General features: G+C 55.4%; 2 protein-coding genes across 2 annotated transcripts in view; one reads left to right on the top strand and one right to left on the bottom strand.

The window, feature by feature from the left end:
- The window catches only part of APBB1 (amyloid beta precursor protein binding family B member 1), a 24,865-nt gene extending 20,145 nt beyond the window's left edge, over positions 1 to 4,720 (top strand). The window contains 3 exon segments of the mRNA XM_023746562.1: positions 3,625 to 3,740; positions 3,885 to 4,061; positions 4,144 to 4,720. Coding sequence (XP_023602330.1) covers positions 3,625 to 3,740; positions 3,885 to 4,061; positions 4,144 to 4,311 — 461 coding nt within the window. The 3' untranslated portion in view covers positions 4,312 to 4,720.
- A 130-nt stretch (positions 4,721 to 4,850) lies between these two features.
- On the bottom strand, positions 4,851 to 9,518 carry SMPD1 (sphingomyelin phosphodiesterase 1). The gene is made up of 6 exons (XM_006105555.2): positions 9,083 to 9,518; positions 7,470 to 8,242; positions 6,433 to 6,604; positions 6,075 to 6,151; positions 5,771 to 5,916; positions 4,851 to 5,603 (listed from the first exon to the last, which is right to left on the bottom strand). Exons 1-6 carry the CDS (start codon positions 9,368 to 9,370, stop codon positions 5,197 to 5,199), a joined length of 1,863 nt encoding a protein of 620 aa, XP_006105617.2. The 5' UTR covers positions 9,371 to 9,518; the 3' UTR covers positions 4,851 to 5,196.
- Between the last annotated feature and the right edge of the window lie 1,452 nt (positions 9,519 to 10,970).

Here is a 10,970-nt window from a genome sequence, read left to right as displayed (position 1 = left end):
CAAATTGAAATCAGTAGGCCTTGACGATTCATGTGAGGTGCGGGGCAGAGGCATTAAGGGCGACTCCTGGCTACCTAGCGTTTGTAACGGTGCCATTCTCTAAAGGTACACACTGCCAGAGGCCAGTTGTGGTGCAGCGATTGTGAGTTCAGTCTTAAACATGCAGAGTTTCAGGTGCCTTGGGGAACTCAAGTAGGCATCTGGGTTCACAGAGGAGAGGTCTGGGCTAGAGATACAAATGTGGCATCCTTGGATTATAGAGGTAATCAAGGCCATGAGTATGGCGAAGACTGACCCCAGAAAGTGGGCAGCCTGCAGTGAAAAGGGAAATGAGGCGAGGCCTAGGTTTGAGGCCCTCCAACATTTACGGTAATGGATAGTGGAGGAGGGTGAAACTGCCAAGGATAGTGAGAGCAGGAGAGAGTTAGAGGAAAAGAAGACTGCTTCAAGGAGTGGTTGGGTGTCACGTCGAAAGACACTTTGGAAGAACTCAACAATGTTTGGTGAATAGGTAAACAGACAAACAGATGTATGAATGAATGAGACTTGCCTCAGATGACATAGCCAGGAGATGGTGGTCCTAGGACTCAACCTGGTCACCTTCAGTTCTTTCCTCTTCCCCTCCAACCATGCTGACTGTAATGACCAGCACCTTAGATTGAGCGAGGGCACCCTTCTTAGGAAGGATAGGGATTGAGCTGGAGTTGCAGAGGAGTGGCTGTTCTGGTTGGATCCAATAGCACTGCTGCAGACATGGATTTGGAGGTGGAAAAGTATGCTGAGGGAGCAGAAAGGAGGTGCTTGACCCCTATACATTCCCTCTCACTTCCTCTCCCTCCCACTCTCAGCTTCTAAGCCCTTGTTACCTCTTCCAGTTATTAACCCCACTCCTATATCCACCTCCCATATCCACCTCACACAGGTTCTCACTACACTGAACCATCTGTCTGCAGCCCTTGATGGCCCCTCTGTTGTCCATTAGCTCAATGTGTCTGCTCTGTTGAAGCCAGGTCATTCACACCAGTAGGCTCTAAGCTCACTTCTTGCTTTGGTTTCTGCTCCCTTTTTGAACTCTGGGAGTTTATTTAAAATATATTTTTATTTATTTCAGAGAGGAAGGGAGAGGGAGAGAGAGATATAGAAACAAATGGTGAGAGAAAATCATTGGTCAGCTACCTCCTGCACGTCCCCTACTGGGGATTAAGCCTAGGCATGTGCCCTGACCGGGAATCGAACTGTGACCTCCTGCTTCATAGGTCAACACTCAGTCACTGAGCAACACCTGCTAGGCTGAACCTCAGGGAGTTAACATTGGCTCCTGCTGAAGCTGCAATATTCATTCACTCAGCAAATGACTACTGACTGCCTGGTTTGTACCAGGCACTATTGTGGGTTCTTGGTATACATTAATGAACAAAACTGACAGAGATTTTTGCCTTCAGGTAGCTGACACTCTAGCCAGGAGAGATAGACAATAAAATAAGTAAGTTATGTAGTATGTTGGATGGCAACACCTGATATGAAAAGGATGCACATCAGGATAAGGGGGATGGGAGTGTGGGGCTAGCAGTTAGGGTGTAGGTTTCAGCCCTGAGTTGTTACCAACTCAGGCTTTTTCCAGGCCCGTTTTTCCACTGTTTTCCCCTTACCTCCACACTGGTCCTCCCCACACTCTGAGGCCAGGACCCACTCTCACAGCCCCATCTGCTTCCCCCCACCAGAGGATATGCTTTTTTTTATTTTTGGGGGGGGGAGGGGGGGAGAGAGAGGAAGGGAGAGAGAAAAATTAACACATCAATTGGTTCCCCCCCCCCCCCCCCCCCCGCCATACATGCCCCAACCAGGAATTGAACCCACAGCCTAGGTATGTGTCCCAACAGGGAATCAAAACCGTAACCTTTTGGTGTATGGGACAATGTTCCAACCAACTGAGACACACTGGCCAGGGCCCCATCTGCTTCTTAAGCAGTTTGATTTCAGAGTCGCATCTGCAACTCATGATCTTTGAGACTTTCTATTAACTGAGCTTAATGTCATACACAGCACAGCTCTCTCTGCAGTCTGACCTGGCCCACCACTCCTGCTTGCAGTGACACCCTTCTGTGGACTCCCGGGTGGCTTGGTTATACCAGTTTGGGTGCATGGCCCGTGTTGCCTTGAGGGTGACTTGCTCATGCATCTGGAAATCCTTCAGTAGATAAGCCCTGTGCTAGGATTGGCAACACAGAGATGAATGAAACTTGGTTTCTGTCCTTGAGATGGCCAGCCCAGGGTAGGAAAGGTCCTAAGCAGTTATTAGATGTTTTGCTAAGAGTTGACCCAGCAACACCCTCTCTCTGCCTACAGCAGGGAAGGCTTCCTAGGTGGGGTGTGGGTGAACCCTGAAGGATGAGTTTCTCAGGCAGTCAAGGGGGGAAGGTGCACTCCACACCGAGGCCTTACCCTCAGTAACATCCTGTGTCCCTCAGGGTATCCTCTTTCATTTTCTATTCCCCACCTGCCTCACAGGGCATTTGCCCAGATGAGATGTTAATAAATGTTCCATAAGTCATCTGAAGCTCAGGGAGCAGTCAAATAGGAGGCTTGACAGCTCAGAGGAGGCCAGGTTTTAGAGGCCTAGCGTGCTTGGGAGCTTGGCCTGGATCCAGCCAGAGGTAAGATGAGCAAAGTCAACGTGAGGGAGAACTGTGGAGGAAGACATCTGTCCTCTGCCCCAAGAGGGTCCCTGTGGTCTGTTTCTGGTGGGAGCACAGAGGGCCCCGAGGGACCACAGAGGCGTGTGCTTTTGCGTGGGATGCTTTTGCATGGGATGCTTTTGCGATGGCACTGTTCACCACTACAGGGGTGAAGACACGTAGGTCACAAAGCCAGTCCTGAGCGGTGCAGGGACTGGAACCCATGCCTCCACCACGCCATGTGCTGCCGCCTGGGTTCTCGCTGGGTGTCAGCAGAAGTGGAAGAAACCATTGTGTTTCAAGGAAAAACTGGCTGATCTAATGAAAGCCAGGGACCTTGGGTTCCTTGGCCTTTGAGCACATTATAGAAACTATTAAGCACAACTAAGATTTTGACACCCCACCCCTCCATGTGACCTAAGATTTATTTCCTGATGTCTGTGAGCGTCCTTATCTATAAAAGGATCTATTGTGAGACTGTTGAAAGACACTTAATGATTTAACAGAGTGACACAGAGTAAACATTTCCTTAAATGGGTATCTTTAAAAAAACAAAGGTTGGGTCTTGGGAGAGGACTAGCCTGAGGGGCTGATTTCGGAGTCCAATGTTGTGTGTGCAGCACAAGGTCTGAATGTGGGTGAGTCAGATATGGTGAGGTCAGAGCTCCAGGAGGTCAACGGGTTAGGAGGCTGGGTTCTCCTCTGAGTGCACGCAGAAGAGGGAGAATAGAGAAGAAAAACAACCCTAGGATTTAGGATGGGAGAAACCAGACAAGTGGCAAGTCACTGGAGCCCAGGAGGAAAGCACCATGGGGGCTGTAGGCTGGTGAAGTGGGGATGGAACAAAGGCCCTGGGTTTGACTGGGCAGAGCTGGAAAGTCTAGGGTAGATCCGGGGTGTCCTCTCCCCACCTCCAGTGGTGCCATGTATGTGTGTCTGTGTCTTCTAGGGGTAGATGTAATAAATGGGGCCCTGGAGTCCGTCCTGTCCTCCAGTAGCCGGGAGCAGTGGACCCCAAGTCACGTCAGCGTGGCCCCTGCCACCCTCACCATCTTGCATCAGCAGGTAAAGACCTGGGATGGAGAAGGCGTGGCAGTGCTTTGCCGCGGAGGGGAGACTGGGGAGTGAGGGCAAGAGCTGCCAATGAGATGGATGTGCCCATGGAACAGAGTCGGGCTGTTCCTTACTAACTGGGGCCCTTCCCTCCAGACGGAGGCAGTGCTGGGAGAGTGTCGGGTGCGCTTCCTCTCCTTCCTGGCGGTGGGCAGAGATGTCCACACGTTCGCATTCATCATGGCTGCCGGCCCAGCCTCCTTCTGCTGCCACATGTTCTGGTGCGAGCCTAATGCCGCCAGCCTCTCCGAAGCCGTGCAGGCTGCATGCATGGTAAGTGGGTAGGATGGTGGGGTGGGGACACGGCCCCCTGGCGGGGCAGGCTGGAGAATGACTGCCTCGCCTGTCTCTGCAGCTCCGCTACCAGAAGTGTCTGGATGCCCGCTCCCAGGCCTCCACCTCCTGCCTCCCTGCACCCCCTGCTGAGTCCGTTGCCCGGCGCGTAGGGTGGACTGTTCGCAGGGGTGTCCAGTCGCTGTGGGGCTCCCTCAAGCCCAAACGCCTGGGGGCCCACACCCCCTGAAGCCCTCAGTTCTTCCTCCACCTGCTGGCATTAGGCCCCAGGGAACCCAAGGGTATGGGGCAGGGAGGGGCCCTAGAGGCTATTCTTAGGCCTCAGCCCCACTCCCCTCCCAAGCTGCCCCTTCTCTGTAGCTGGGTTCCCTGCCTAGGGGCTGGGGTGGGGGGAGACGTCTAATCCATTCAAGGAAGTGACAATACTGGATTGATAAGAGGAGCAGGAAGCAAAGCCAGCCCCGACTTCTCCATCCCCACAATTCAGGTGGAGCAGGAGGAATGCCAGGCCAGGCCCCATCTTCGTGGGGTCCAGCAGGGGGTGAAGTAGGGGACCAGTCCAGACATGGGCCCCCCTCCCCCCTGCTCCATGGCACCTCTGCTGTACTGATATCACTAATAAAGTCTGTCTGCCCTGCTGAGCTGTGTCACTTCCTGTGCCCGCATCACCCCCATTACCCTGATCCCTCTGTTAGGATCTTGTTCCCAAGGTCCTCTTGCCCTGCCTGCCTTGAAAGAAGAAATTGGGGCAGTCACAGAAGGAGAGGATCTGGAGTCCAAGTCTCTTTATTAACCGCCTGGCAGCCAGGCAGCAGCAGCAGTAGTGTTCCTGGCCGGCCAGCACGGGCCTGGGGCGACAGCCCCTGTCTGGTCTGCCCGGGGCACTGCCAACTGAGACCACTGCTCCTAGTCTGTGAAAAGACAGCAGCCTCAATGCTGCAAACGGGCAGAGCCACCAATCCCTGTCCATGCCTTGCCACCCCAACTCCAGGCAAGGAGAAGGGGCTGTTTCCCGTGTACTTGGGGCCCAGTAAAGGCTCTTCACTGACGTTTCTCACCACAGCGGCCTTCTGGGGTCTCTGCTCCCCTCCTAAGACACGCACTTTCCCCAACTCTAGCAGAGCGGCCGTCGCTGATGGCTCTGGACGTCGGCGATGCTTGCGTCTGGCACCAGGTGGCGGCACAGAGCAGGGCTGTCGGAGCGGGCGGAGAGCTGGGCGCACAGAGTAGCGAGGCGGCAGGGCGTGCCACAGGGCTCGGAGGGCGGGTGGCCCTTATGGTAGAGAAACCAGAAGGTCTGGAACAGCTGCGTGTCGCCCCGCATGCGGTATACCAGGTCGTTCCAGGCGGCAGGCAGCGCATTGGGCAGCCCGTAGGTCTCTAGAGCCCTGTAGAGGAGATGCCAGTGCGGAGTGGCCCCCGGCTGATTAGCTTGGGTCAGGTTCAGGATGTAGGTCTCATGATCCAGGACCACGTGAGAGCTCCCGGGGTAGTTGCCGTCTATTAGGTAGACCCGGTAACCTACAAGAAGGGAGGGGCTGGCTGGGAACTCAGAGAGCAAAGGCAACAGAGGGGAGAGGCCTCATGTCCAGCCCCTTGCTGGCCTAGGCTCGAACCTGCCCCTTTAACCCAGCAACCACCCCCCCATCCCGCCCCCTATTTCAACAGCTGCCCTCTGCCTCACTCACCAGGATTCAGGCTGATGTAGGTGGTGGCACTGGGTGCCAGGAAAGCTACAGAGAGTGGCCGGCTCAGGGTCTCCTCGTCATAGAAGATTTCAAACTCATCCACGTGGGTGTGGCCAAAGAACTGACCAGCCAAGGTGTTCTCGTACCTAGCCAGGGACAGGAATCATATTCAGAAGGGTCTAGGGAGGAGGAGGAATGGATGCCTTCTAAGTACGCGGCCTCCCCACTGGGTTGGGGCAGCAGGAATGTTAAGAGGCTCAAAGGAATTTCACTCTTCATCCTCCCACCCCCACCTCCCTCCTACCTGGCTACAATTCGGTAATAATTCCAGCTCCAGCTTTTCAGGCAGTGCCCTGGGGGGATGTGGCCAATTATATGCACCTGTGGAGAGAGGTAAGGATGGTTATGGGGAAGGAGGGGTTCAGACAGCCCAGGCCAGGGGAGTTGGTACTCATCTACACTGACGGGCATTTTTGGCCAGAGAGAGGGTGAGTGAACAAAAGGACTTCTAAGGATGACCTTGAGCAGCACCCCGAGAGAACGCTGTTGTTGGAAGCGTCTCTGCTCACAGATGCTCCAGCTCCAGACAGGAGTCTATTAAGAAGCGCCTGCTGCTCCCCTCGTTGGGCACCGATGCCATCATGCTCCCCACTCTCCCTCACCTTGTCTCCTCGATCCTCAGCAGCCTGAAGCTCTCCCACCAGCCACTGGAGCTGTCCAGCGGGATCTGTGGAGTTGATCAAGAGCCAGAAGTTCTCACGGGAACAAAAATTCATATTGAGAGAGATGAGGCGGAGGCCGGGGCTTGGGGAAAGGGCATAGAACCCCCCAATTCTGAAATAAAGTGAACACAAGGGGTCAACAGTCATTCATAACCCTGGTCCTGCATGCCCAGTCCTGTGCGAGACATTTGGACGGACGGCGAAGGCATACAGACCATCAGCTCTACCCTCAAGAAGCTCACACTTTAGTTCAGTGGTTCTCAACCTGTGGGTCACGACCCCTTTGGGGGTCGAATGACCCTTATACAGGGGTCGCCTAAGACCATCGGAAAACACATATATAATTACATATTGTTTTTGTGATTAATCACTATGCTTTAATTATGTTCAGTTTGTAACAATGAAAATACATCCTGCATATCAGATATTTACATTATGATTCATAACAGTAGCAAAATTACAGTTATGAAGTAGCAACAAAAATAATTTTATGGTTGGGGGTCACCACAACATGAGGAACTGTATTAAAGGGTCATGGCATTAGGAAGGTTGAGAACCACTGCTCTAGCTGAAGACCAAAGAGCATGATGATAGGGCCTGAGTGACAGGAGAGTGGTTTAGAGGGCTAAGAGCTCTAGGAGTTCAGAGTAGAGAGAAAAGTGAGCTAGAATGGGAAGCAGCGGCCACTCAGGAAAGATGACATGGGCCTGGGTAAGTTGGGGAAAGGTAGGATGTCAACAGGAGGGGAAGGCATTCTAGAGAGGGCCAACATGAGCAAAGCAGAGGCTAGAAGGAGAAGGTATGCTGCCAGCCCTGTGAGGAGGGTGGCGGGAGATAAGGGTGGGAAGGGAAGGAGGGGTCAGATTAGGGAGGCCCGAGAGGAGAGCAGAGGTCAGAGATAATGCCCGGGTTCCCTGCTCCCTTCACTTTCATCCACCTTTCTTTTCCACTCCCGTTTTCCCATGGACCTCAAGTACCTGAGGGTGTGAAGGGCTTCAGCTGGCAGCCAGGGCTCCCATGCCTTGGCCATGGCCTCGTAGAGCCAGCGGGAGGATTGGTTGCCCTCTATGAAGGGGGGAGGGAAGCCATTGACGGGTGTGCTCTCGTGGTTGCCCACCGCAGGATACACAGGCACTGGCCCCAAGTACTTCTTCACAAGGGCTGTCACAGTGGTCAGGGCCTGCAGCTGGTCCTGCCGAGACTGGTGCCAGACGTTATGGGCGGGGATGTCTCCCGTCCAGTACACCATATCAAAAGGGCCGGCGGGGCCCAGCCCGCTCAACAGGCTCTCCAGCGTCCGCAGGGGCAGGTCACACTTGCTGTACTCGCCCCAGTATCCAGCACCTGGGCGGGAGGCGGGTGGCGGGCCAGAACCCCGGCGGCAACACAGCGGGTCTTCACAGTCAGGGTCTGTGCCCTCCAGGTAGTCCCGATCCCAGTGCAGGTCCGTGAGGAAGAGGACTCGGCTGACTGGGGCACCTGGGGCTGGCGGTTTGGGAGGCTGGGGAGCCGGCTTCGGCACGGCTGGCAAGGAGATGTTCCAAGATGAGAAAATGTCCCAGTGCCCACAGGTGGAGCCCAGGAGCAGGCCACAGGCCTCAGATGGGCTCAGTACTGAGCGTCTCCACACCTCCACCATGTCATCCTCAAAGAGCTGAACGGCTGACTGGCACACGGCGGGGGGTGCGATCTTCAGCAGCTGGCACAGCTTGGTGGCCAGGGAGCCCACCCGGACCACATTATTCTCTTTCTGTGGCGGAAAGACCCGGTGGTGAGAGGTCAGAGTCAGAGCACAGGGGCCAGGCCGTCCCCTGGCTACCACCCTGTGGGCCTCCCTATCCAAACTGGGCTGGACTGGACCGGTGCCACTATGGCGAAGAGACCTCAGCGCCCCCTCTGCCTCCCACAGATGCCGCCCCGTGACTCAGGCAGCACCAGGCCAGCACTCCTCTCCAGCTCCATTTCAGGCCTTTGTTTGCCCAGTCGGCTTTCTCAGGCACAGTCTTCAGTGTGCCCTGAAGTTTGGGCTGGGCAGGCACAATGACACACTGTCCAGGGTTTGGAGGCACACACAGGGGCAGGGCCCTGCTGATCTGGGGAGCCTCACAAAGCTTGCCTAACCACCAGTACTCATCATAACTCGATCAGGGTCAAGGCGGCCCCAGCTGGTCCTACACCCCTGGGTACCTCTTTATTCAAGTCCCTTTTGAGTAGCTAGTACCAGGCACACCCGGATGAAGTCCCAGTCTCCCCCCGGCCAGTCATCTGCCCTTGGACAAGTGACTTCACCTCCCTGGAAATCTATCCATTTGTAAAACGGAGACAGCAGCAGTGATGAAACCAGCTCGCAGGCCTGCTTTAACCTGTACCAAAAGGCTAGCACAGCGCTCAGTGTATAATTTGCACGGTTCCCTTACTTCACAAGGTCACCATGGAGGCAGGGCGGCGTACAGCCAGGGGTGTCCTTAAAGGAGAACAAGTTCAGTGAAGGCTTGTGGAGGCCAGCCTTTCCCCGTGGGGGTGCTCTCGGGGCCCCGGGCCCTGGCGCTCTCCGGCGGGCCTGCTTCCCCACAGCCCCCACAGCACTCACCTGCAGTCCGAAGTCGAGGATGGTGAACAGGCTTTTGCAGACCGGGCAGGTGAGGTTCCACCATCCAAAGGTGTCCCGGACCTGGGGCGCTAGGCCACTGAAACTGGCGAAATAGCCTTGGGCGGGGAGTGGGTGGGCCGCCGCCGGGGTCCAGAGAGCCAGGGAGGAGAAGAGGGCCAGCGCCATCCCTAGGATCCCCAGGCCGGGGGCCCCGCAGGACCTGTCCGATCGCCGCTCCCCGCCGGACCTGGGGCGGCCCCGGCTGGGAGTTACTCCGTGGCGGGGCATTGCCGGCCGGGCAGGTCGCCTGTCCCGGCCCCGCCAGTCTAGGCCCTGGCTGGCCTCGCAGCCGTGGGGACAGCGCGAGGGTCCGCCAGTTCGCCCCGCTGCTGGCTGACAGCTCGGCAGCGAGCCGCAAAGCAGCTCCACCTCTTCCTCTTCCTCCGTCCCCATCAGCTGTTGGCGGCGGGGGCGGGGGACCTGGACGACGTCCCGGAGGCGGAGTGGGCCGGGCGCGTCCGGGACCCGCCCTTGACCCCGCCCCGGATTCCACCGGGGCGTGGCAGGTGAAAGGCCCATCGGAGGTTCCTAGGTGCCACCTCTCTCCAAACCTGCGCTCAAACTCCTGGAATGGCTGACTGCCAGGCTGACTGCCAGGCCCACCCGGCATTTAACTCGGGAAGCGGGGCTGGGGCCGAGCGGGGCTGGGCAGGGATCCTCCCACCGAGTGCGGGCGCCTCCCCTCGATTTCCCACCTTCTGGCCCTGGCACCAGCCCCCTGAGTCACCCTCACTGCGAGTCTTTGAGTCACATTTGGTTCAGACTTCTGAAGGAAGGGACCTGGGCTCAGGTGGGGACACCCATACTTTAATTTTATGGATGAGGAAACGGAAGCTCGCGGATGGTGAATGACTAAGAAGGGGTAACATCACCAGGGCTGGGAACATGGACTAGAGCCTGGGTCTCCCACCCCCTGTAGCCATGATGGTAAAAGCCATCATTTATTGAGCTCTGTACATGTTCCCCGCACTGATCCAGACACTGTGATGACTGATCTTCCATTTTACCAACCCTCAGAAGCAGGTCTAATAATATCATTACCTCCACTTTACAGAGGGAAGTTCAGTGGCAGAACAGAGATGAAAACGTAAGCTGTTTAACGTCTGCAGTGCTTCTCCAAGACCCACAGAGTCCTGCCGATTCTCTCCTTCGAGAATGTTTCTTCCAAGTGACTCTTCCTCACGTCTGTGGGCATTATTTTGCTATAATAAATATATTTGGCCTTTGTCTCCAGTTCCTAGCACAGAGCTCCCCACATCCTTTGAATTTCCTAAGTGATAGAAGTGTCTTTTGTTATTTATGTTATGCTAATTCGATGATTTAGGGTGATGTTCCTACATAGAGAATGGGGCTTGTCACTAAAAAGAAAAAGTGAGTAGAGGGTGAGAAATTTCATTCCCATCCCCCAACCTTCACGGAAGGGAGTAGGGCTGGAGATTGAGCTCTCTAAAAACCTCTTTGAGCCCTGGCCAGTTTGGCTAAGTAGATAGAGAGTTGGCCCTGTGGACTGAAGGGTCTCTGGTTCGATTCTGGTCAAGGGCATGTACCTAGATTGCAGGCTCAATCCCCAGCCCTGCTCTGGGCACGGGCGGGAGGCAATCAATCGATGTGTCTCTCACATCCATGTTTCTCTCTGTCTCTCTCCTTCCCTTCTGTTCTCTAAAAATCAATGGGAAAATATCCTTGGGTGAGGATTAACAAAACAAACAAACAATCTCTTTGAGAGCCTCTGGCTGGTGCAGAGGGTGCTGGGAGAATGGCGCATCTGGAGAGAGCATGCAAGTTCCATGACATCCCCCTTCTATACCTTGCCCTAATCCATTTAGTT

Source organism: Myotis lucifugus, unplaced genomic scaffold (genome assembly GCF_000147115.1).
Source record: "Myotis lucifugus unplaced genomic scaffold, Myoluc2.0 scaffold_695, whole genome shotgun sequence".
NCBI classification, from domain to species: Eukaryota; Metazoa; Chordata; class Mammalia; order Chiroptera; family Vespertilionidae; genus Myotis; species Myotis lucifugus.
This window is presented reverse-complemented; position numbering and strand designations above follow the sequence as displayed.

Coding starts and splice junctions, on each gene's coding strand:
- SMPD1 (XM_006105555.2), bottom strand. CDS start 9,370: ATGCCCCGCCACGGAGTAACTCCCAGCCGGGGCCGCCCCAGGTCCGGC. Junction 5,917..6,074: donor TATTACCGAATTGTAGCCAG/GTAGGAGGGAGG, acceptor GTCCCTGGCTAG/GTACGAGAACACCTTGGCTG. Junction 5,604..5,770: donor CTACATCAGCCTGAATCCTG/GTGAGTGAGGCA, acceptor CCCTTCTTGTAG/GTTACCGGGTCTACCTAATA.